The sequence below is a fragment of the Felis catus genome, chromosome D1 (assembly GCF_018350175.1).
Source record: "Felis catus isolate Fca126 chromosome D1, F.catus_Fca126_mat1.0, whole genome shotgun sequence".
Taxonomy (NCBI): Eukaryota; Metazoa; Chordata; class Mammalia; order Carnivora; family Felidae; genus Felis; species Felis catus.
Genome location: NC_058377.1, coordinates 87,130,815 through 87,156,760, shown reverse-complemented (window position 1 = coordinate 87,156,760; position 25,946 = coordinate 87,130,815). Strand labels below are relative to the sequence as shown.

Below are 25,946 nucleotides of genomic sequence, written 5' to 3'. Positions count from 1 at the left end.
CTTTAATTATGTAGTATCACTACTGCTCTCCCTTGCTCTGCTAATAGCAGGCTATGAAATCAACTGTAAAGTGTCCAATAGCAGGGCAGTCTTTCACAGGAGCGGACTCTGAAAGCTCCTCCAACAGTCCTTTGCGTTTTGTTTGCGTAGCTGTGGAGGAAGCTGTGAGGATCATCACCGGCGGCGCCCCGGAGCTGGCTGTAGAGGGCAATGGCCCGGTGGAAAGCAACGCAGTACTCGCCAAGGCCGTCAAAAGGCCCAACGAGGATTCAGACGAAGATGAAGAAAAGGGAGCTGTCGTCCCTCCTGTTCATGACATTTACAGAGCGCGGCAGCAGAAGCGAATTCGGTGAAGCCGGCTCCAGTCCTGCCTCTGAAAGGAAACTTATCCAGGATTCCCTTTTTGCCTCTTAAGTCATATGTTTAAAAGAGACAATGCTTTGTTACAAGGTCCTTGGAAACAAAGTTGTATTGTCATTGGTGCCTCTATCATATGGTTCTTGAGAAAAAACAAACCAACCTGTGTGAAATTTAGAATACAGAACAGACCTATGCTCTAAGCAAAATTAGGTTTTCAAAAATGTGAGAACAGCACAAAATGGCAGAACCACATTTTGTTCCCTCTTCAAGGGTGTCTTGTATGTGCCGCTTGAAGACTTGTGAGTTTTCAACAGTTTTATTTTAAAAACTGGATGGCTTATGATTGTAAAGCATTTTATCACATTTTCTGAAAACAGTTGTTCTCAGTTTGCTTATGTAGAGTCCTGCCTTATTGTTTGTTTTTATTTATGGCAGAATGTATGGAATCTGTTTTGTAGTTTAAAATTTTAAAACAATCCTTTAAAAAATAAAAGGATCTCAAAAATGTCATGCCTCCCGCTGCTTCCTCCATTCAGAACGTATTTAAGGGGCACCTGGGTGGCTCAGTCAATTAAGTATCCGACTCTTGGTTTCAGTTCAGGTCATGATCTCACAGTTCGTGACTTCAAGCCACACATCAGGCTCTGGGCCGACAGCATGGATTCCTTCTCTCCCTCTCTCTCTGCCCCTCCCCTGCTCACTCTTTCTCACAAATATTTTTTTTAAGAAGAATGTATTTAAAATAGAGACTTATGGGGCACCTGGGTGGCTCAGTCGGTTAAGCGTCTGACTTCAGTTCAGGTCACGATCTCACGGTTCGTGAGTTCGAACCCCGCGTCGGGCTCTGTGCTGACAGCTCGGAGCCTGGAGCATGCTTGGATTCTGTGTCTCCTCTCTCTGCCCCTCCCCTGCTTGTGCCCTGTCTCTCATAAACAAACAAACATAAATAAATAATAAAGTAGCAACTTATTCAACCAATACCATTTAAAAATAGATGACAATACAAAGTCACCTTGTATTTACTATATGTATACATAACTACATGTCCGTTCCCCATCTTAGTACTAACTGAAAACATGAGGGATCTAACGTTAGGAGGCAAATTAAACATTTCAGAAATCCTCAAATATGAACATACTTATCCCAATCTGAGGCAGATATTTTACCTTTCATCTCTCTTAAAAGCAATGCTTAGTGCTCAAGAACAAGTTCTTTATGACCTACACACAGCATTAAATTGTAAGTCCAAAGAATTAGGTTCCACTCCTTGTTAGCAACAGTACCTCCTCTGACTCATTTCTAGAAAAACCACTAGACAGGGGTGCCTGGGTGGCTCTTTCAGTTAAGCATCTGACTCTTGATACCAGCTCAGGTTGTGATACTGTAATCGTGAGATCAAGCCCTGTGTTGGGCTCTGCACTGAGCGTGGAGTTTGCTTAAGATTCTCTTTCTCCCTCTTCCCCTTCCCCTGCTCACACACGCTCTCAAAATAAATATAGAAACTTAAAAAGACAAACAAAGAAAAACTGCTAGACAGAAAACTAGTTGAGCCTAAGGGCGGTGATTCAGAATAAAAGCTAAAAGTCAGTAAGGAAAAAAAAAAAAAAAAGGAAAAGTATTACAGTTATAAAGAAATCCTTACATACTGGGCACCCAATTTAGAATTTAAATTCAAAACTGATTAAATAGCTAACATTTTAAAATCAGCCTTAAATATTTCTATAAAACTCTGACATAATAGAAAAATGGTTACCTGGAATCATTTTCTTACATAAATGTATACGTAGCCAGGTAATATTTACACATTAATCACAAGCATGTGTCTTTTGTATTTTCCCATGAAAGCTAAAATACCTTCGAAGCCTGCTGGCTCTAATTCTGATTCTGTTGTCCTCAAGAGCCGTGTTTAAGCCGTTTTTTAAATATGGTTTTCAACAACAAATCTGAAAGGTACAGGTAATGCCAAATACACTGCAGGCTTTAAAGTACAGAGGTACAGGGTCTTTCCTGAGGTGCTATCTTTGGGTAGTGTTGTAAAGACAAGAATGGCTCCAAATGCCAGTGATGATCTGCAACAATGTTTGCATGAACAGCAAAGCAAAGCTACACAAATGCATGAAAAATGACTGTCTTAGCACCATAACAAAGACAAAACATACACACACACAACCTCCCTACCTTGATGAAAAGTGCCACTAGCAGCCATTATGTGTTACATTTATTCCTACTGTATTTCTAAGATTTTTTTCTCCTGAGAGTTAATCTGATCTTTAAAAATAAAAAGGATTATTTGTGAAAAGAAATCATTTTCTAATGTTCTGCTGTAAATACATATGGATTTTTAGTTTTTAACAGGATTCTGAGTATTGACATTTCCTTTTGTAGACACAGTTGAACAAGTAGCTGAACTTAACTCTGGGAAATCTAATGTGCAGACACTCATGCCACAGCCAGTCCCACACGTGCAGAAACTGTCATACATCCATACTGCTAGACCCAGAAGAAATTTCCAAAAGAGATCCATATTTTTCCTTTTTATCAAGGCAATGACATTTTCTAGACAATTCTAGAACTGGGAAAATAACAATGACAATTCTAGAACTGGGTAAGATGTAAGGATTTCTATGTCCTTCCTAAACAAAAATCAGTGAAACCCCAGCCTTTAGCACTGAATTTCAAGAGGTTTTATCTGTTGCCACACCGAGTAAAGTAAAAGGCTATAACTACCTAGTAAATGTAAAACTGAACAACCAAATCATACCATTAGGAAAGAATGAAAAAATACACTTTTGTCAGCATATCAATCTTGGTCAATAACTATTAATTTATTTGGTAGTTTTAGAACCTTCTATTTCCCTATACTTAGCATGTAAAACCAAGAGTTCATTTACAGGATAGTAAAAACATAGCTACCATGTTCATAAATTTTTTATAATTCCCAAAGCAAACTACATTAATGTTGATGGTCCTCTTACCTGACACTCAGCAAGCGAAGCTCTATGTAGTGAAAATCCCAGAAGTCCTGACAATTCATACCAAGGAACAAAACTCAGGTACCATGTTCCTGTTCTAAGTAAAATCTTGTACATTCAACAAAAGGGCCATCTTACCAAGCTTTGGGAATAAAAATCAAGAAAAACAATTCATCCATTTTGTAAATTTTCCTCCCTGAGCCCTGACCAAAGTTCTGCTTTGAGCACAAGGAAGACCACACTTTAGAAAGCAGAGGCGGCATGAATGAAAAAGACAGAAATGGGGGAGCTTCTTTAATTCCAGGGTTGTATTTAGGTCAGAAGTTGCTTGGGGTGTCTGAGAGGCTCAGTGGGTTGAGCAGAGGCCCAGCTCAGGTCATGATCTCACAGTTCACAGGATTGAGCCCTGAGTCAGGCTCTGCGCTGATAGCACAGAGCCTGCTTGGGACTCTGCCTCTCCCTCTCTCTGCCCTTCCCCCACTTGCACTCTCTCAAACATTAAAAAAAAATTGCTCTTAAAGGTTCTCAGTGTTTATAGTTGAGATAAAATCAGACACATCTGATTTCAAACTCAAACCAGGCCTACAGATTAGTTCTGGTCCTTAGGTTCAGAAGTCAATGTAAACAGAAACCCACACCACAGGCAGATGTAACTACATTCTGCCCGTTGAGGTTTCTGACACTTGATTCCCAGGGCTCTAGCTATTTCTGAAAGGATCAGTGAGCATTTGACAGAGTAAAAGAGCTTAATGGGTTTAGAGTATCTCCTCCTCCATCCCATTAAGTTGTTTTGAATATTATGAATAAAAAAGCTATCCATTAAGATAGTTACAGAATACAAAATCCAACATAAATGCACAATTGCAAACATCATGGTGGTTCTTTATTTAGATTATGTTTTCAATGAGATCGTGCCTTTAAACAAGAGTTTCACAGCCCATCACCTACCGTCCTTCATTTGTTCATTCATGCATTCATTTAGTTCAAATAATACAGAGGAGAGGATGGGGAGATGTTACCGGGGTGGAGGCTGCAAGAGGAGAAAAAGGAAGACTGTAGCTTTACCACAGAAGAGATGACGGAAGTATCAGTCTTGGGCCGGGAGGAGAACCTTCCCTCAGGCCTGTAGAATGTGCTGACTGCAGGGAGGCTGGGCGCCAAAAGTCGAATACAGGCAGAGGGTTATATGCTCTCCTTTGTTAACAAAGCAATTTATAGTCCTTTTCCGTGTCCAAAGCATTCTAATATCAATTATCACATTTAATCCTTGCAGGAAGGGTTAGTCATTTTCCCATTCTACAGATGAAAATGCTGAGGCCCAAGGGACAATGACTGGCCCAGTATCACACAACCAGTAAGAAGGCAAGAGAGGAAGGACTCCAACCCAGATCTTCCCCTCAGTCAGGAGCTTTGTGCACAATCCTACTGCAGTATACTTAAGTTACTCAAGTAAGACACATCACAGAAGGTCAGGATTGGAAAGCAGTTTAAAGACCAAGTCTAGTCCTTTCATTTTACATGTGCCAGAAATAGGTACTAAGTGGGGCAAATCAGGACCTAACAGAAATGGAGTCACAACTCTGGTTTCCTGACAGCTCCCAGTCTTTCCACTCTGCCACCCTGCCTCAAAATTAAAAGAAATACAAATGTTCTGCACATACAAAGTGGTGCATGCCAAAGGTCACTGGATGTCAATAGCAAACACCTACTCCCCCTGAAACTCAGCAGCAGGAAAGGTGGTGGCAGCCGCCCCTCTCTATGCCCAGAAATCTTAAGGTTTTGGAGAAATGAACACAATCACCTCCACAAAAACAGAACTGCTAAAAACTCCATTTAGAACTGGCACACGTATGTGCACACACCTAGTACGTCAGACTTATTAATAATTTTTCTTCAGACAAAAAAGCTCTTACGCACCTGCCTACTGTATTTAATCAGTGAGACATCCTTACCGAAGTATATTTATAGTTGGGTTATATGGTTACATGAACAATCACATTATACAGCTTGCTTTAAAAGTAATGAGATTTTCAAAAAACATCTAAACTGGGAATCCATCCACCCACCCACCCAGCCAAGGGCTGACAAAGTAGCAATTACTGTTCTAGACATTCATTCATTCATGAGACCATCAAATAAATCTAACAGCCTTGCTGTCTGTAATGGACCTAACTCTCAAGGCGCTCAGTCTATCCATGGTAAAGTACTACAGCCAAATAAACTTAGCTTGTGTCCACAAACCTGTTAGAAAATCAAGTCAAATCCAATCAGACTGCATTATATAGAACCGGTTCAATTCTGAAGGATAATTTCCCCTCCGAAGGGTACATATCTTGGAGGGAGAGCTGTAGGGGGGGAATTACAAGGAGATGCTCAATAAAACATTTCCTTAGTGACTAAATGAACTAAATGGATTTTCCTGGCCCTTAGTGATAATCCTGTGAGATTCCAGGAAGAAAGTAGCTCACTCATCTTCAAAGAGCGACAACACAACTCAATATGAATACTGTGATTCAGAACTTTGCCTCCGTCATTCTTGGCTTTGCCATTTAGAGAACTCCACCAGTGGACACTAAGGTAGCAGGGGGCATGAGAGTCTGTGCAGGTCCCTGTAATATATGCATCAAGATTTCAAATGGCCCAAACTTAACTTTGTCGATTTAGGAACACATTAGGGGAAAGAAAAAAATCTTGTAAACAATTAACCCCTATAAAAGAAGGCAAAAAGAATTTTTAAGATCTGGGAAGAATGACTATAGGAGTGCTGATCCACCCCATATATTTCAGGATAAAGCTCCTCTCCTTCATCCTTGGATCAGGAGGGACAAAACCCCAAACACTCTGAGGCTGAGGCAGGCAAAAGAGTGCTGAGGTAGGGGAGGGTGCCTGGTGGCTCAGTCCGTAGAGCATGGGACTACTGATCTCAAGGTTGTGAGTTCAAGCCCAACCTCGAGGTTGTGAGTTCAAGCCTTATGTTGGGCGTGTAGCCAACTTTAAAAGAGTGCTCGGGCTTCTCAGCCTGGGGATACCATATGACCAATAAGCAACCTTACCTCTGGAAACAATTCCAGAAAGGACCTCATTGAAGACACTATAAGAGACTGTGGTTTTGTTCTTTAAAAGTTCTACTTACTGAACTTTTATTCCCTTCCAACGAAACCACGGAAGATTTGTCCTTGAGTATTAACTTTAATAATATGACTTCTGACCACATAACACAGCATACATTTCTGACTGCAAGTAAAACGCACCATTAGAACACAGTTTGTAGCACGTCTCTGGAGAAATCACATTCCCCACCCCCGGCATAACCATTCCCTCTCCTGAAGCTTGTACACGTGACAGCTCTCACAGAGTGAAGGTTCTTCTGGTGGCTGCCCCACCTGCCTCCTGTCCCACCCTACCCCTCAGCAGCTTGAAGGGATTCCTGGCATCATTTTGCTTTCTGCTGTTCCAGCTCTTGGGAGTTCACTCCAGCTTCATGGCTCTGCTTCTAACATAACATCCCTGTCTAAAACACACACACACACACACACACACACACACACACACACACACCCCTTTCATTTTTATTTTTTGAACAGAGCGGGTCATCTGTGAGACCCCAGCTACCCTTTCAGTCACAGGATAGGTCAGGAATTCTGGTCCCTGAAGTTCCTCAAAAAATACTGCTCAAAAACCAGGGATTTTCCATGACTTCCTTATCATAGAAATAAGTGAGCTTATACTACGCTATTTTATCTGAAAACACTTAAATCCATTTCTGAAATTCAATTCCAATCAATACATCTGCATATTGTATGAGTGAACATTTCAGTAAAAACTCCAGACATTTGTCTTCTTTTACATGACACCAACATATATATTGTTTAAAAAAATAGTTCCTCCTTAACTTTCAAACCTTAAAAGTCAAAGAATTTCCTTTCTCTGGATTCTGTAAGTCCTAACTGCTATCATCCAGGCTCAGGAATAATTCTGTATAAAAGAATAAGCTTTTTAAAATCAATTAATTCTCCTCTAGAACAAAAGGGCTCTGGGGCGCTGGCTAGACCAGGAGGGAGAAAACAATAAATGGGAGGGGTGGGGGGGGGGTAGGGGGGAGTGGGGAGGCAGGAAAACTATATATAGCCCTTCTAACACAAAATAGCTGGGGGAGGACTGGGGGTCTGTGCCACTGAAGGGGGAGAGTCTCAACACGGTCATGGCTCGGTGTCTCATTCTTGGGTGGCCGGCAGATCCTCTGAGGGGTCTGAAAGAAAAACTACCCGGATAGCAGAAGAGAGGCCCCAGCCTCCTGGGAGAGACAAGGCAGCTACAATCAGGACACAGTGCGGGTGGACACACAGCAGTTCACCGTGTAAAAGCCAAGTGCTACCTAGGAGACTCAAGATAACAAGAAGCTTCTTGATTTGTAAACTTGCACTCATAAATACAAACCTGCAAAATAGAATTGAATTCAGTGCGCTTTTCAACAGCTCTTTTCAACAGTGATACACAATACTCTTCCTTTTGGAATCAGTGATGTTACACAGACATGTACTAAATAGCCATTTTCCAAAGCAACGTTATAGTTGAGAACAGGTATTCTGTATCAAGAGGCTAATACTGCTACTGTAGCGCACGTACGTGTTAGGGTCTGACAAGGATCTTACTGAGGATGGCATCATAGTAGGGACTGAAGACCATCTTGTTATAGTTGACCAGGCGGACAAATTTAACAGCAACTTCCTCCAGCTCTTTCTGAACCGGACCCAATCCCCCAGGTACCGTAGGCAATGGCTTCTGATGACCTGAGGCAAGGTAGCTTTCTAAGAAGATCAGGATTCGGGAATCTGTGATAGAAAAGAAAGCAGTCAGTTGTTGTTCGGGATGACTTTACAAACTTCTGAGTAGGCTTAGTGTTTATCACAAACATCCCTTTTTCAGGCAAGTCTTCCCTGCCCACCCTTAGTGCAAGGACCCACAGTACTTTGCCATTCTGAACATTTACCCCATTTATAACATTTCCTCTCCCTGCCTAGTTAGTTAGTTCCAAGAGGGTAGAAGCACGTTCATCTTGTTCGCGATCCCCTCCCCCACCCTCGCCAGCACCCAGCACAGGGCCTGGCATGAGACCTGACCCCCAGTAAAAGCTCAAAGCTCAAAATATATTTGGAAAGGAAGAATAAATGTGTCAATGAACAAAGGGAGACTAGAGTGTTGACAGGTTCTCCTCTCCAAGGAGAAAGATACACTGAGACCACCGTGAGCCATTACTGAAGATCCCATAAAAAATGGGGTGGGAGAGGACTAACGCAGGAATTACAAGTTCAAAAACAAAACGAGAAGAGCTCCTGGGCGGCTCAGTCAGTTAAGCATCCGATGTCAGCTCAAACCATGATCTCCAGGTTTGTGGGCTCAAGCCCCAAGTCGGGCTCTGTGCTGACAGCACAGAGCCTGCTTGGGATTCTCTCTCCCTCTTTCTCTTCCTCTCCCCCCACCCTCTCTCCCTCTCTTTCTCAATAAATAAAAACTCTAAAAAAAATAATAATAATAATGCCTACAGTGGAAGGCCATGGAGTTGTGGGCATTTGCAAACTTGGACTACTCTGAGAAATAATTTAGGTTGATTTTTTTTTTAGCCCATTCCTCTCTATGATGCTTTTGCACTGTCCTCATCAACCAAAAGCATATGCAAGCCACACTTCCTGCAGATTTTATTACAAAAGCAATAGGGGCATTTATGTTAAATGGGTTCTTTCAAACTGCATGCCCACCCCCTGTCCTGCAGCACCCTCTCAGGTGCAAATGACCTCTGGATCCCAATACACACTGACAGAGCAACTGCTGACCAGATGGGTCCCATCACCCCTCTTCCAAAGTTAGTTTGGTTTCCTAAGGTTCTCAGAGCTGGAAGCCTCACCCAGACCTGGAGATCCTCATATCATTCCTACTCCAGGGCTGGCTTTTACCCCCAGGTCTGTAACTGGCTGTTAGTAAACAGCCAAGATGGCAGGGCACAGAGTAGCTTATTAGCCAGCGGTCTATTTACTGCACTTTCCTGCATCTCTACCAAGGTCAGTAACATTAATCCCGATGATCCTTATACCTCTGCAAGAGGCTTCTCCCAAGTGACCCACACACGACATCATGCCCGATGCAGGACTGGGATGAAATCATTTAATTCTTAAAAAACCATCAATCCCTGTAACTTTTCCCATAAAATATTACTTAAGAATAAAAAAGAAGTCATGGTATTAGAAGCAGGCTCATGTCATTGGTTTAGCCTCTACTCCAACCTGAAATCTGGTAATCATGGATCATTCAGCTTTTGCCTGAAGCCTAATTGTCATTTACATGTTGAACATCTATCTAGTTTCATAAAGAAGCTAAAGAATGATTTCAAAATTAAAGATAAATGGGAATTTTAAAAATTCAATGAACATTTTTTTAAGATTTCATTTTTAAGTAATCTCTACAGCCAACATGGGGCTCAAACTTAACAATCCCAAGATCAAGAGTCACATGCTCTACCAACTAAGCCAGTTAGGTGCCCCAAAATTAGATGAACACTGTATTCCTCGATCAACCAGAATTTTCCACAGTGCTACTGCTGTGATGATGAAAAGTAACAGCTACCACATGGAGTAATATTTTTAATCACAGCTCCTCTCTAGTGATGTGCTGCCCAATACAATGACAAGCATTTTATGGATCTCATGCCCTGCAGTCCTCCCAGCAACTGCATAGGGTTGTCAGTATTACCCCTTTGAGAGATGAGGAGTCTCAAGCATCCAGTCACCCGCTCAAGAACCACAGCAGGTGCTTGCGAAGAAAACCCGTGCCCCCTCCTTCACGCTCACCCCACATCCTCAACACTCTGGCACCAGATGTGGGTGAGGGTGAGGGGTTCCCACACCAAGCAATTCTCTGCGACTCCAGCTGGGTGTCCTACAATTGTACTCAATTGCGACACCACCTGGAGGGAGTGTCACATCCCACAGGTCAAAGGGTCAGTCCCATGAGGCTGCCCCCCCACTTCAGAAGCCAACCACAAGTAGTAGGTCCCCAGAACACCCACAAATTCTGTCTGATTTGGCTACAAACTGGAGGTTCCCATAACCTCCTCTGCCTTGGATTTTGATCATTTGCTAGAAAGGCTCACAGAACTCAGAGAAATACTTATGTTTACTAGCTTACTATAAAATAAAGGATATGGATACAGATGAAAACCAGAATAAGAGACACAGAGGGTGAGGTCTGGGAGAGTTTGGGGGGCAGGAGTTTCTGTGGTGTTGGAGTACATCACCCTCCCATTACTTGGCTAAGTTCCCTAACCCAGAAACTCCCCAAAACCTGAACTTTTGGGGTGTTTATGGAGGCTTCATCACATGGGCATTTCCAGCCCTTCTCCCCTCTCTTGGAAAATGAGGGAGTGGCTGAAAATTCTAAGCTTTTGATCATGGCTTGGTCTTTCTGGTGACCAGCCCCCATCCAGGAGCCCACCCAGACTTGCCTCACTAGAACAAAAGACACTCCTATCACCCAGGAAATTCCAAAGGATTTAAGAGCTCTGTGTCAGGATCCAGGTCAAAGACCAATATTAGAATAAAAGATACTCTAGTGCTCTTATCACTTAGGAAATTACAAGAGTTTCAGGGGCTCTGTGCCAGGAACGGGGGCAGAGACCAATCCATGTATTTTCTATTACCTCATAGTTCTGGAGCAGGGTTTTGAACAAAGCCTGTGATTCCAAAGTCAGAGCCCTCAGAACAATGACAGCTGCCTGGTCACTTGTCCAGACCTCTGGCTTGCCCTAATTGCACGGTGGTGATTAATCACTCGCCCCCTCACTCATCAGCACTCATAACCTATCAGACCCTTCTAGATTTCTTCAGAGGGGTCTGTCTGCCAGCCCTCCAAAAGGACATCCCTGCTACCCGTCTTCGCCCAAACATACCGATGATCCTGCGGATGGGGTCGTCGGGACTGGCCACAGCCTGGATCTGGCCCTTGAGCACAGTCTCCTTTTCCGTGGTAAAGGGAGTGAGCCCACACAGGGCAAGGCAGCCGCTCACCTCCAGGCAGACTTTCTCCCCAATGGTAGTCAGGGCATCCTTCAGATGGAAGGAGCTTGAGCAGAGAAGGGAAAGGAGAAGGCAGAGAAGGGCCCATAAACAAAGTGCACATCTACCCAACTCAAGCCCAGGAAGAGCCCCAGCCCTGATAAGAGTCACAATCACCAACGCATGGACTGACATGTTCAAAGAGAAAATCTGTGACTCTCTCCCCTGCCACTAACCTTTCAGGCTGTGTACACATGACTCAGGGGACTTTCTCTCTCCCCCTCTCCCTCTCTTGGCTAGAAAGAACACTGGGAAGGGGAGGGCTCTATACCAGGCTATACCAGGGCTAACTACTCAAAACCCAAGTTCTTACTAGCATCTATGGTGAAATAAGCCTGGATTTGGCTTAAGAAGATCTTGACCACCACTGGAACAAAACACAAGAACCCAGAAATTAGGTAGTTGTGAGACAGGAGTGGGAGAGAAACTTTTCAATGGATACCCTTCTATCCCTTTTGATTTTTGAAACATGAGAGTGTATTAACTACTTTAAAACAATAAATAAAACTGAATTCCCAAAGTTAAGAAAACTAGCACCTTCATTTCCTGGGGCCCTTGGGCTCTCCTAGAGTATCTGTAGGGAGCTCTCCTGCTGGTAGGTTTTCTACAAGAAGGCAATTGCCCGTGTTCTGGGCCAATTAAATAGTGGGAGCAAATGTGCACGCCCTGGGACTCACTGCTGGAACCAGGTGTGTCAGCCCCCGAGTACCAGGGTAGATACAGCAGTGCGAGGCTGGACTGCTAAGAAGGTGCCAGACAGGGCCTCTTCATCGGTAGCTTTAGGCAGTAGACAAAGCAGATCTGCTGTGGGAGAACTCACTGACAGCCAAGGGCTACCCCTGTGCAAGGGCATCCGCTCAGCAAACCCCTCCTGGCCTACGTCAAGGCTACTGAATCCCTGGTCACAACATGTGCACCCACCCCTCACCATACCGAACACACGCATGCTTGGTGCAAACTCAGCAGGAAAATTCCTCCGTTATGTAAGGATGAGAATGTCTGGGGGACATTCCCCTTGAAGAATCTTCTGAACTGGACCTTGTCAGATAGTGTTTACTTACAACCATCACTCTACATGCTGTGAACCACGTAAATCACCTGATCGGACTTCACCGCAGGAGCAGTTACAGCAGCTGCCCTCGCACAGGTGTGGGTTTGTGCTGGGTGAGGAAACAATCCATTTACACGCAGCACAAAATGGCCACGAAGAACATGCCAAAGGAAAAAATCTGTACTCACAGCTGTGGGGAAACACCTCCTGCTTCTTATAGGACCTTTCCCTAGGGCTGTGTTGCCCAAACTGTTAGCAGGTTGTGAAAGCAATTCAATGGGTAGCAACCAGTATTTTTTTTTTTTTTAATGTCTTAAGACTTTGTACTAAGCACAGTTAGGATAAGTTTCACTTTGTGAAGTTTTTATTTCAGTTACATGTGCCTAAAGAGTGCACTAGGTCACAACGGAAAATGAATTTCTTACCGTGTGTTCTGGTCCTAAACATCTGAAAGCCACTCTCATGGAGACCTGCGAACCCTACAGTGAACTCTAACGTTCTTTGTAGGAACCTGAATGAATTCTGCTGCGGTGAAAAACCAGAGTGTAAAGTTTCCTGTCACTTCTGAGGCGGTGGCCCCGGATTCTGCCCCACACCAGCCAGGAGATCCTGCTCCCGTCTGCTCTCTGTCACCCACCGCCCCCCACCTGGCTCGCAGGGTCTGCCCCACGGCTTGCAGCCACTTACGGCAGGTGCGCATCTGTCAGCAGAATCTTCACAATCGTCTTGAGTTTCTCAGCAAAGTCAGCCTGGCTGGAAATTCCTGGGGCTGCCATGCTGAACGTCACCAGCAACACGGCTCCCAGGATGGTCAGTTGCTCTAGCTGGAGCTGGAGTTCTTGGAAGCGAGCCTGGTCCATCAAAACTGTCTGTAGTGAATACAAAAAAAATTGTCCCTGAGCTGGAGGCTCAGGCTGGCCAGCAGAGGGCAGTGGGGCCACAGCCCCCACACAGGCCTCCACAGATTCCCTCAGGATTTTCTAGTCCTTACAGAGCCTTAATGGAGGGCTGTGTGAACAATCCTTCCACCTCAGAGCCCCTTTGTCCTTAGAAAGGCTGGAGTAAAGCATGCTCATTAAGAACATGAGGCCAAATGACATTTAAATAGCATAATCTCATGCAAATTTCTTCTTCTACTCTCTGAGCCCTATGCAAAATGGGAATTCCTGGGGCACCTGGGTGGCTCTCAAGTGGGTTGAGCAACTTTTTTTTTTAAACGTTTATTTTTGAGAGAGACAGAGACAGAGACAGAGACAGAGCATGAGTGAGAGAGGGGCAGAGAGAGAGGGAGACACAGAATCCGAAGCAGGCTCCAGGCTCTGAGCTGTCAGTGCAGAGCCTGACCTGGGGCTCAAAGTCACGAACCACGAGATCATGACCTGAGCTGAGGTCGGACACTTAACCAACTGAGCCACCCAGGCGCCCTGAGAAACTCTTAATTTCAGCTCAGGTCATGATCTCATGGCTCCTGGGGTTGAGCCCTGGGTTGGGCTCTGTGCTGACAGCATGGAACCTGCCTGGGATCCTCTGTCCCCCTCTCTGCCCCTACCTCACTTGCATTCTCTCTCTCTCTCTCTCTCTCTCTCTCTCTCTCTCTCTCTCTCACACACACACACACACACACACACACACACACACACACACAAAGTAAATAAACATTAAAAAGAACAACAACAAAAGGGGGATTCCTGCTTCACAGGGCTGTTTCAAAGACGGAAGATGACCATGGATATGAAGGGGATTGGCAGAGCCAACCCCGGATAACTAGGACTTATATCCTTCAACAGGAAAGAGTAATGAGGTAATGAGCTAGAATGACCAACTCATCCTAGTTCGTCTGGGGATGTCCTGGCTTTAAAGCTGGAACTCCCAAGTCCTGTGAACACTTTCTGCCCCCAAGTCCTGGACAAACCAGGCAGCCAGTCACCCTAGCCAGAGCACTGGAGAGGAGGAGGGTAGAAGTTGCTTGAAGGGAGAGCCTGCATTATTCACCTTGGTTCCCCCTCAGTATCCAGCACAAAGGAGGCCCTCAAGAATCAGTAAGTGAATAAAGGAAATGAAAAATAAATGTAAGTAGAAAAAGGCGGAATGACTGATAACAACCTAAAGCCACCCAGAAAGCAGTCAGTGAGTGAATTTCCATGACTGCATCCCCCATGTTAGATACCTCTGGGTCCTGCCAGGCCAATGTCCCCTGTGTGGGATGAGGGAAAGAGCATTGGAAAGGCTGATTTTTTTTTTTTTTTTTTTTTTTTTTTTTTTTTTTTTGAGTAGGCTCCATGCCCAACATGGGGCTTGAACTCATGACCCTGAGATTGAGAGTCAGAGGCTCTACTGACTGGGCCAGCCAGGGACCCTGAGATAGGGCATCTGATCTGGATTTTTACAGGTTAACCAAATAAATGTTAAGAACCATCTTGCTATAAGAGACTACACACCAAATCAAGACATTAACAATTTAGGGTCTTAACCTAGAATTCTTCTCAAGAAGTAAAAACAATCTTTGAAGATTCAAGATCCCCTATTGTTAAACAGAGATGCTTCAACAGACTGAGCCTCTGTCTTGATTTCACTGTTACACAGCAGCATCCCTGCTTTGCACCAGGATTTGGGTGTAGGATACAAAAGATTTCCAAGGATCGATTCTGAGGGCAGACATCTGTGTCCAATGAAAACACCATCTTCCTCACAGCTGTTTTTTAAACGAAATGTCGGGCTGTGCACTGTCCCCCAGGAGAGAATGTGCCACTATTCGGAAAGGAGCCTCCCTCTATCCCTTCAATTCAACACCCTCTGTATAGCCTCCTTTGGCACAAAACAGGGAACTCAGGCAAGAGGTGATACCCTGAGCTTACATCGTCTTGAAAGGAAGAATAAGGAACTTAGATGAGAACGATTTAGAGAAGTAGCATGTTCTGAGGCTGGAGCTAAAAGGCCTGAGTGCCCTCAAAAACCAGAAGGCAGTCTACACACCAAACCAGCAGTCTACAGACAAAGTGGGGGAGATCCCTTGCTCGTCATCTTCCTAAAGGACTACTGCAATTACACGTACTTGCTGTGAAAAACAGAAAAGGAAAAAAATCTTGCTCCACGTGGAATGAGAAGTATTTTTTTAGATAAAACTGAAAAGCAGCATCGCTGTTACCGTTTGAATCAAACTGGAAGCCCCTTACACTGCTACACAGGGCGGGAGGGGGGTGGCGGGAAACAGTCTGGCTGTTCCTCCAGGTGTTAAACTCTGAGTCACCACGTGACCCAGCAATTCTCATCCTCCGTATTTCGGTATTTACCCAAGAGAACTGAAACACATGCCCCTACAAAACCTGTACACAAATGTTCAGAGCAGCACAATTCACAATAGCCAAAAAGTAGAAACAACCCAAATGTCTATCAACTGATGAATGAATCAACAAAATGTGGTACAGCCATATACCGGAAGATCATCCAGCCTCAAAAAGAAAATGCTGACACACAGCAGCACAACATGGATGAACCTTGAAGACACTATGCTGAGTGAAATAAGCCAGACACAAAGGCACAAGGTACTGTAGGATTCCATTCATATCCAGAGACGCAAAGTAGAATGGTGATTGTCAGGGGCCCGAGGGAGGGAGGGATGAGGTATGTTTAAAGGCGTTAAGTATTTAAAGAGTTTCAGTTGTTTCAGTTGGGGAAGATGGAAAAGTTCTGGAGAAGGATGGTGGTGATGGCGGCACAACCATGTGAACGTATGAATGACACTGAACCGTGCACTTAAAGCTGGTAAATTTTGGGGCGCCTGGCTGCCCCAGTCGGTGGAGCCTGTGGCTCTTGATCTTGGGGTTGTGAGTTCGAGCCCCACGTGGGCTGTAGAGCTAATTAAAAAAAAAAAAGATGGTAAATTTTGTGTTGTGTATATTTTACAGTAAAAAAATATAACTTTAAAGAAATAAAGTACTGATACACGCTATAACATACACGAACATTTTGCTTAAAGAAGCCAGACACAAAAGGCCAATATTGTAGGATTCCATTTATATATACAAAATGTCCAGAACAGGCAATTTCATAGAGTCAGAGAGTAGATTAGTGGTTGCCAGGGGGTAGGGGAGTGGGGAAAGGGTAGTGACTGCTGATGGGCACAGGGTTCCTTTTTGGGGTGATGAAAAGTTTTGAAATTAAATCACTGGTAATGGTCATATAGCTGTAAATACACTAAAAACTGCTGAATTGTTCAATGTAAAAGGGGCAATTTTCTGGGAAGAGGATTATAACCAAACTATAATTGTTTAAAAGTTCAGCAGCACAGAAAGAAATAAGCAGTTAGACTGCTCTGGAGCACCTACTTCAGGGAAAGGTCTCTGGAGGTGGTCCCATTTCAGAAGCTTCAGGTATGCATAATTCTGGACAGCCACAGGATTTGGCATGGGACTGTCTCCAGAGTCAGCGGCCCCTCCCTCAGCTGGCAGGGCATTTTTATACTTCTGATTCATAAGGTCATCTGCGGCCTCTTCCAGCCACTGGGTGACAAAGTCCAGGGAATCTGAAAAACAAGGCTACGAACATTACTATGACACTCAGGAGGAATTCTTCTCGGAGTGACTTTAAGGAAGATCATCCTGAAGGTGTGGTGTATATAGAGTACGGACTTTGGAATCAAATAAAACTTGGTTCAAATCACAGCACTGCCGGTTACTAGCTGAGGTTTATCAGATTCCTACTACAAAGAAATGTACGATACCACCCCATAGGCAGTTGTGAGGATTAAACAAGACAGTAAATACAGAGCATGTAGCCAGACCTTGTCACCTGCAGATATTCAACAAACCACTCCCTTCTCTCCCACCCCGCCCGACCGCTGCAGGAGCGGAGGCTGGAAGCTCTGATGACTCCAGCTCAGGGAGATGCAAAACTTCTCGCCCAGAGACAGATGGGAGGAGGCACTGGGGATAGCTTCCCAGTGTAAAGTCTCCTCCACACTGAAGAGGAAGCCTTTTCCTTGTCTAGATCTTAGTCTCCTGTCAATCTGGTTTGCTTCCAGCCTCGTGGGAGGGGACGTGTACTACGCAGCGTCTGGAGTTCTGTCGGGGAACCTGGAGTGTCTTTCATCTGCTCTCATAGACTTCCTCCTTTTTTAAGCTGAGTAACGCAGCGAGGATTCTGAGGGACACAAGAGAAAGATGAGGTTTTTCGCCACCATATGGGAGAAAGTCTCTCTGACAGGTCCTAGAACGTGCTACAGCTCTGCCAGTGGAGGCCACCTTCGAACTAAGGGGGTGGCCCAGGGTATGATGGGGGTCCACTCTTCGCTGCTGCAGGATGCACCTCTGGCTCTGTCGTAACAGCGGTGGCACGGATCTCTGTGGCCAGCCGTACCATCCCGATAGCCTTCTGCAGATGGCAGGCTCTTAGCCCACAAGCTTGTACATGTGAGGAGGAAGCAGTAGACTGACCAGCTCAGGGATCGCAGCAGTGGGTCCTTCACTGGGCCCTGGCTGCTGGCACCGGGCTCTCACACTGAGGCTCTTCAGCCTGCACCCCTGATGCCTCCTGAGGGGCAGTACGACACTGGCTGAGAAAGTGAACCATGTGGTCAATCAGTTCCGGTCAAAAAGTTCTCAAAATTGATTTCCACATCTGCAAAATGGTGTTAAAAAAGCGCTTCCCTCCTAGTCTTACTGGTGAGGGCTATATACGATAATGCGCACGCACCCTCGGCACATGCCTAGTAGGTAGTGAACATCAGCCAATCTTCTTCTGGTACTGCTTCTTCTACTCTGCTCTTGCCTGATCCCTCCTGAACCATCTCGGCCTTCTCTGCCGGCAGCTGGATGAACACCTGCTCTGGACACTGCATTATCTATTCTGGTCAGGCAACACAATCTATCCAGAGACCACCATTTTCATCTTGGGACCACCAAAGTTATAGGCTAAATAAATTGGATTCTGGGGCACCTGGGTGGCTTAGTTGGTTAAGCATCTGACTCTTGATTTCGGCTCAGGTCATGATCTCACAGCTTGTTGAGATTGAGCCCCACTTCAAGTTCTGTGCTAACAGTGGAGAGCCTGTTTGGGATTCTCTCTCCTCTCTCTCTGCCCCTCCCCCTGCTCTCTCTCAAAATAAACTTAATACATGAATAAATAGGATCCAAATATTGCAATTTAATCGTAACATCAGATGCCAGTGCAGAGACCAAAAAGAGTACCCTTGAAAGGCAACACAGTTTTGGGTTCTCTAGTGCTCTGTATTCCTGTAGTCATCTGAGAGGCTTATAAAAATGAGACTTTTTGTGGGTATAAAACCAGAAAGATTTTCTGCATATAGAACAGAGGCAAAGTAAAGTTTCTTCATGTACCTTAGAGGAGAAAGTGAATTAAATAATCACAAGAAGTGTGTCATGTTTTAAAAATCACGGCCAAGCATACAATTTACCTCAAACTGGTGTTTTCATTAAAAACCCATTTTGGGGAGCCTGGGTGGCTCAGTGGGTTAAGCATCCGACTTCGGCTCAGGTCATGATCTCATAGTTCCCGAGTTCAAGCCCCGCGCTGGGTTCTATGCTGACATATCAGAGCCTGGAGCCTGCTTTGGATTCTGTGTCTCCCTCTCTCTCTCTCTGTCCCTCCCCCTGTTCACACTCTGTCTCTCAAAAATGAATGAACATTTAAAAAAGAAAAAGATTTAAAAAGAAACATTTAATTTAGGACTTCATGCTTTTAAATTTCTATTCGTATATCCTACTTTTACTTCTCTTGCTTGTCAATAAAGTTTTCATTTCAGGTCCAAAGTCTTGTGCTTTTAAGCCTTCAAATTGGAATGGTCGCATACTAAATTTTAGTTTTGTCTTGAAAACAGTATCATTGTACAAAAAGCTACAGAACTGGAATGGGAAAAACACACAATGAAAGGGCACACAAAGCATTAGACGTACTTGGCTGCTTCTCCAAAAGCTGCTGAAACTTCTTCCTTTCGTATTCAACTGACTGCTGCATGAGATGTGGCCTAATGCTAGTGACAGCAAAGTTCGCCATGTCCACTTTCATTAGGTCCAACACGGAAAAAATTGCCCTGAGAGAAAAGGAAGAAAAGGATTTAGAACAAGGCACTTGTAAAGCAAGCACTGTTTTAGAGGAAAGAGGGGAGCTGATCTGAGAGAGGCTTCTCATTTCAGAAAGGGCAGCAAGTTCGAAAAATCTTGAGAGTGTAGATTAAGAAAACATAAAAATCTAAATAATGGATTGAAAAGACGGCAGATTTTTAAGCCGCCTCTGTCCCCCCTCCCCCCCCCCCCCCACACACACCCTGCCCCCAAGCAAACACAGCTCCCCCACTGCCTGGGGACCCGTTCTTTGGCGTTGGGTCGGCCTTCCCAGCAACCACGGATGAAGGACAGCCAGGACCCAAGGTCAAGGGCAGAGAGCTGACCACTTGGGTCTCCACTCTCTCACACACGTTAATTCACTTTCCCAGGAAGAAAGAACAAGAACTCTCTCCTTTCTCCTCTCCTTTCGCCCCAGGCTCTTAGTTTCAGGGCATGTTTTCTATTCTAGTTTTGGTGGCAGAACTGCACGTTCACACTCTGAATGTACCCAGTGGGCAGACCTGACTCGATGCTAAGGATGCCTTCAATCCTGCAGGTCACACACCATAGCTATTTCTCCAGAGGCGGGAAACTGCTGAGTGACCTACTTGCAGAAGGTGGTTGAGAACCCAAGGTACAGGTTTGGCTGAGGCCCTACACACAAGGGGGAACAGGGTCAAATGTCCTGAGTCCCCTGACACCCTCTGGGACTGACTGAACTGTATGACACAATTACCTTCTGTGTGGGAGTTTATTATGTGTGGAAAGGACACACAGTCTGAGGAACAATTCAGGGTCCCTTCCCTGCCATCCTGTCTACCTCCCAAACACATGGGACAGCCCACTTCTTGGGGGACATTCTGCCTCTCCTCTGAGTACTCCTAGAGGTTCCCCAAAACCACCCGCTGCAGATGAGAGACTGCTGGAAACTGCCACCTGGCGGCCACCGACTGGAGTAACCCATGAACATGTTTGTGCTCACCAAGTGTTTTTAAAAACCTCCATTTCCAGCCTCTCCTGAAAAAAATCTAAGGATCTGACAACACGGACCCACATTTCTTCACAGCCACAATCAACTGCCTCCTTTTAACAGTGTATGTACTCCCACTTTGCCAGGCTCCCCGCTCCATTCTCTTCCCAGTAGGAATTTATGTGTAGGTTGAGTTTGCTGCAAGCTATCTTCCCCAGAGGTCTCACCTCCTAGGAAACTTCTCCCTTAACTTGGCCAAATTAGAAACTCTTACTATTTCTAAAGTCTAGCACCATACCCAGCACATAAGAGATGCTCAATATGAGCTTGTTGAATGAGTGAACAAATCAATTTTTAGGTCTTTTTTTTTTTTTTTTAAGATTTTATTTTTAAGTAATCTCCACACCCAATGTGGGGCTCAAACTCAGGACCCTGAGATTAAGAGTCACATGCACGGGGCGCCTGGGTGGCGCAGTCGGTTAAGCGTCCGACTTCAGCCAGGTCACGATCTCGCGCTCCGTGAGTTTGAGCCCCCGTTAGGCTCTGGGCTGATGGCTCGGAGCCTGGAGCCTGTTTCCGATTCTGTGTCTCCCTCTCTCTCTCTGCCCCTCCCCCGTTCATGCTCTGTCTCTCTCTGTCCCAAAAATAAACAAACGTTGAAAAAAAAAATTTTTTTTAAAAAGAGTCATATGCTCTACCCACTGAGCAAGCCAGGCACCCCTTCTTAGGAGGTCTTTTCAATGCTTTCTGAACCCTGAGGTAACTTCATGATGCATAGCATTTTTATATGTACCAAATATTGATATGATATAAAAGAAGCTGAAAATGAAAGGAACTTTTGGAAAGCAACTTGCTAACATGCAATGAGAGTCTTAAAACCGTTCTTATCCTCTGATACAGTAGTCCCACTTTAAGAACTTATAGTTAGGGGGCGCCTGGGTGGCGCAGTTGGTTAAGCGTCCGACTTCAGCCAGGTCACGATCTCACGGTCCGTGAGTTCGAGCCCCGCGTTGGGCTCTGGGCTGATGGCTCGGAGCCTGGAGCCTGTTTCCGATTCTGTGTCTCCCTCTCTCTCTCTCCCCCCGTTCATGCTCTGTCTCTCTCTGTCCCTAAAAATAAATAAACGTTGAAAAAAAAAAACTTTTTTTTTAAAAAAATAAGAACTTATAGTTAGGAAATAACCTAAAATACAGAAAAAAGTTTTGTACACAAGGATGTTCATGGCAGGATTAAACAGTAAATAATTAGAGGTAATCTAATTGTCCATCTTAACATAGTAATAGTTAACTATATGTATGCAAATGAAGATTTTGCAGCCATTGAAAATGCTTATAGAGAGTTTTAAAAAATAATATAAGTTGGGGGTGCCTGGGTGGCTCAGTCAGTTAAGCGTCCAACTCTTGGTTTTGGCTCAGGTCATGATCTCACAGTTCACGGAATGGAGCCCCGTATTGGGCTCCATGTTGACAGCGTGGAGTCTGCTTGAAATTCTCTCTCTCCCTGCCTCTCCCCTGCTCAAGCTCTCTCTCGAAATAAAATAAAAAAAAATTTTTTTTAATTATCAATATGATTAGCAGTGATTTTGCCTTTGGGTGGTAAAACCGTGGGTGATTTTTTTTTCCTTCTTTCTACTTTTCTGTATTAAAAAAAAAAAGTTTGCTTTTTAAAAATTCATGAGTATCTACACTCGAAGTCTAAATCTGAAAACAGGCTCTGTATATTAAGTGCACTGAAGGTGATTAACACAATCCCCATACCTGAAAAGGGGCACTATTTCCTTAATGTCCTTTAGTTTCTTAACTTCTTCATCTCTAGCAGGTGCACACACTGTCCCCATCATGCCAATAATGAATTCTGCCAGCTTGGAAATGTCTAAGGCCCCATTCTCTGCTTCTTGCTTGATCAGATCCAGATCTAAGACTTCCATTATCTGGTTTCTCAGTCTACTGTGACCAGGCAGCAAGAAAGATAAGAGAGTCTACAAGAGAGCACAGCCAAGTTTAATCAAAGTTTCTTAGTCAGACATCATTTTTCGTTACACACAAAAGAATTTACAATTACCCAAATAAGGCTTTATCAATAGTTACTGTAATACCATAATACAATTGCAACTATAAAACATTTTAACCTTTTAACAAATCTATAGAAAAACATGTTTTCAAATCATTTATTTATTTATTTTAATGTTTATTCATTTTTCAGAGAGAGTACAAGGAGGGGAGCAGCAGAGAGAGAGGGAGACACAGAATCTGAAGCAGGCTCCAGGCTTTGAGCTGTCAGTGCAGAGGCGGACGTGGGGTTTGAACCCATAAACCATGAGATGACCTGAGCCATAACACTTAATCGACTGAGCCACCCAGGTGCCCCTCATTGATTTAAGTAACTAAGTAAGTTAATTAAGCAAGCTCTAAGCCCAACATGGGACTCAAACTCACAACTCTGAGAACAAGAGTTACATGTTCTACTGACTGAGCCAGCCAGGCATCCGTTTGCAAATCATTTAGACGAGCTATTTAAGCTTCTGTTTAAGGTCTAGGTAGCAATCAACAGGATAAAAGATGAACAAGCTGTTAAAAGTGAGAAAAAACACAGTAACTAACATGAGCCTCTGAACCAAATACAGATGCCAGTTTCCATGGATACATTTTTCTCTTTCAACTACTGCTAAAGGTATTTGCAGAAAGAGTCTTAACTTCCATTTAATACCTTCTCTATCCCACAGACCGAGTCACTCTTTGGCCATTATAAATTAAACATATCTAAGCCGATTAAAATTTTTATTAATCACCTGTGCTTGGTCAAATAACTTTTGTTTTCTTTAAATAATTGTTTTAAAAAATATAAACCTTCATTTACAAAAGTAAGCCTTTGGGTTATCACAGCTTGTTTGAAATTTTTAAAAAGGCATTAAGCCAAAAAAAGTCTTAATCCACAATTCAGCAGGTATGTTAACCTCTCAATCCTTCAGTTTCTTTCAAGTCTTCTGGCACAGTAACACAGACAGGCTGAATACTCCTAATACACCAGAAAAGCACTACAATTTGCCCTCCATCTCACCTCTTTGATTTCTCCGACAAGTTTGATGGCATGGTCATATGTTGGGGGGTCTTCACTTAGCTGGACACTCAAGCAGTCCCAAAAAGCTTTATGTACAATGTCCTTTACTCTCTTCTCCAAGCTGGAAGCAAATGAAAAAAGGAAGAAAAAAAAAATCAAAATATTTGAGGCTCAAATCACTTTCAAAAGCACAAATTCTATGGGTTTAGGGTGAGAAATTTTAAAAATAATTTAGATGAAGGAAAGACTTCCCAGATATACCAGTCACATACGCTATTTTTAGTTTAGTGATTTATTTCAGTAAGTACCTCACTGGACAGAATAACTTTCAACTAATTTCACAGATGACTTTAGACCAATTAATAGCATATAAGGATATTAATAGCATATAAAAGCATACTGGAAAGTTCAGAGCTGTTTTCTTAATTTTCCCTGTTACCAGAAAGTTTCTTAAGATATTTATGATTAAGTAGTTTAAGATAACAACTCAGCATGTATATAGGCTGAAGGATTTTATTTCTAGAAAATACCCTATTCCTCTATGATATATGAGACAATTATTGAATTAGGTACCAAACTAACAACTAACATATAACATCTCATTAAAACCGGTCTCTAAGAGCACCTGGCTGGCTCAGTTGGTAGAGCATGATCTCAGGGTTGGAAGTTCGAGCCCCATGTTGGATATAGAGATTACTTAAAAATAAAATCTTAAAAAAAAAATCTTTATATTGTAAGAGCAAAACAGGTAATTCTTCATTCTTAATGTGAAAAAGTACTCTCTTTGCAGAACATATAAGAAATGCTTGTAAAGTTATATTTAGAAGATTCACGTGGGCGACAGTATAGCTTGGCAACCCAGCAGTCATTCCTCCTCCCTCCTTGGTTAACAGAATCCCAATCTTTATCATGACACTTTTTTTAAAATTAATTTACTTATTTAGAGAGAGAGAGAACACGTGTGCACACACACGCATGAGCAGGGGAGGAGCAAAGAGAGAGGGAGAGAGAGAGAGACAATCCCAAGCGGACTCCCCACTGTCAGTGCAGAGCCCAACACAGGGCTTGATCTCATGACCAACAGATCATGACCTGAGCAAAATCAAGACCAATAGATCATGACCTGAGCCAAAAAATCAAGAGTTGGATGCTCAACCAACTTAGCCACCTAGGTGCCCCATATGATGGCACTTTTACAATTATAATGAGCAATGATTTTTATTATGACAATATATTTTAAAAGACACATTTTACAATCAATAGAGTTTACGATTTGATAGGATATGTACCAGGTGCTAGGAATATAGAGAATAATGCATAATCCTTTGTCTTTGTAGAGTTTATAATCTGGTGAAGAACACTAGTAAACCAACACTAGGAAACCAACAACTATAGTATGATGTGATAGTTACAAGAAATGAATGAAACAATACAATGAAAACACAAGATAGGACACTAGGCCCTATGCAGTAGGGAGAAGCTAACATGAAAGATTTCCACAGGAGATTTCCTAGACCTTTTATTTAGGAGCAGTAGTCCTGAGATCAACTTTCAAACACTAGTAATTCTGAGTATAGACATTTTATTTTTTTTAGCAACTACATACAAAAGGAAAAATACATTTGAATATACTGACATCAAGTGGAGAAGACCTTTCCAGAACTGGGAAATGGCAGAGTTCCACTAAACAAGGTAACTCAGTAACCGCCTTACCTGTCTTCTGGTAATTCAACTGGTTTAATCCGAAAGTCTCCATTTACTACAATTTCATGGGCTAGAGCCATGTTAGCAACTCCTTTCGCTGTATCTAGAAGTTCTTCTACTGTCACAAATCGAGGAGGACTAGCTGTAACAAAACCCAGTGTAAGAGATTCGCTTCTCTAGATTAAAATTTCTATTAAAGTAAGGAGAAGGCAGTGGTTCTGGTACCAGCTAATAACTTCAGCTATGCCTCTATTTATGAAAATATTCTGGCAATTTCAAACAACAGAATTTTACCTATTTCATTTTTCTTTTAACCTGGAGTCCCAAAAGCAGAGACCATTTCCAATTCTCAAAATATCTGGACTTTTTACTTAAGACTGGTCAGTGGAAATGATTAAATTAAATGGAGACAAACTTTTAAAGTCACAGACTATCAAATTTCCCAATACTCTGAGGGTTGTTTTCTGATCCCTTTGCTTTCTGTCTACCCTAAGTTTTATTTTAAAAAAATTCTTTTAATGTTTTTATTTATTTTTGAGACAGAGAGAGGCAGAGCATGAGCAGGGGAGGGGCAGAGAGAGAGGGAGACACAGAATCCGAAGCAGGCTCCAGGCTCTGCGCTGTCAGCACAGAGCCCAGCGTGGGGCTCGAATTCACGGACTGTGA

General features: G+C 43.5%; 2 protein-coding genes across 7 annotated transcripts in view; one reads left to right on the top strand and one right to left on the bottom strand.

Annotated features, from left to right (window-relative positions):
* Window positions 1–867, top strand: part of CSTF3 (cleavage stimulation factor subunit 3) — a 72,495-nt gene extending 71,628 nt beyond the window's left edge. Inside the window, exon 21 of the mRNA XM_003993143.6 lies at window positions 151–867. Coding sequence (XP_003993192.1) covers window positions 151–353 — 203 coding nt within the window. The 3' untranslated portion in view covers window positions 354–867. The remainder of the gene's footprint in view (window positions 1–150) is intronic.
* A 3,326-nt stretch (window positions 868–4,193) lies between these two features.
* The window catches only part of TCP11L1 (t-complex 11 like 1), a 35,199-nt gene continuing 13,446 nt past the window's right edge, over window positions 4,194–25,946 (bottom strand). For 4 of the 6 annotated variants that reach the window (XM_045039112.1, XM_045039113.1, XM_045039114.1 and 1 more), the window contains exons 3-11: window positions 25,290–25,422; window positions 23,577–23,697; window positions 22,277–22,497; window positions 19,400–19,536; window positions 16,814–17,010; window positions 16,235–16,342; window positions 13,176–13,357; window positions 11,272–11,444; window positions 4,194–8,164 (exon numbers count right to left, since the gene is read on the bottom strand). In XM_045039112.1, the coding sequence (XP_044895047.1) occupies window positions 7,962–8,164; window positions 11,272–11,444; window positions 13,176–13,357; window positions 16,235–16,342; window positions 16,814–17,010; window positions 19,400–19,536; window positions 22,277–22,497; window positions 23,577–23,697; window positions 25,290–25,422 (1,475 nt within the window). In that variant the 3' untranslated portion in view covers window positions 4,194–7,961. The remainder of the gene's footprint in view (window positions 8,165–11,271; window positions 11,445–13,175; window positions 13,358–16,234; window positions 16,343–16,813; window positions 17,011–19,399; window positions 19,537–22,276; window positions 22,498–23,576; window positions 23,698–25,289; window positions 25,423–25,946) is intronic. The other 2 variants (XM_045039117.1, XM_006937179.5) reach the window with 2 other exon arrangements.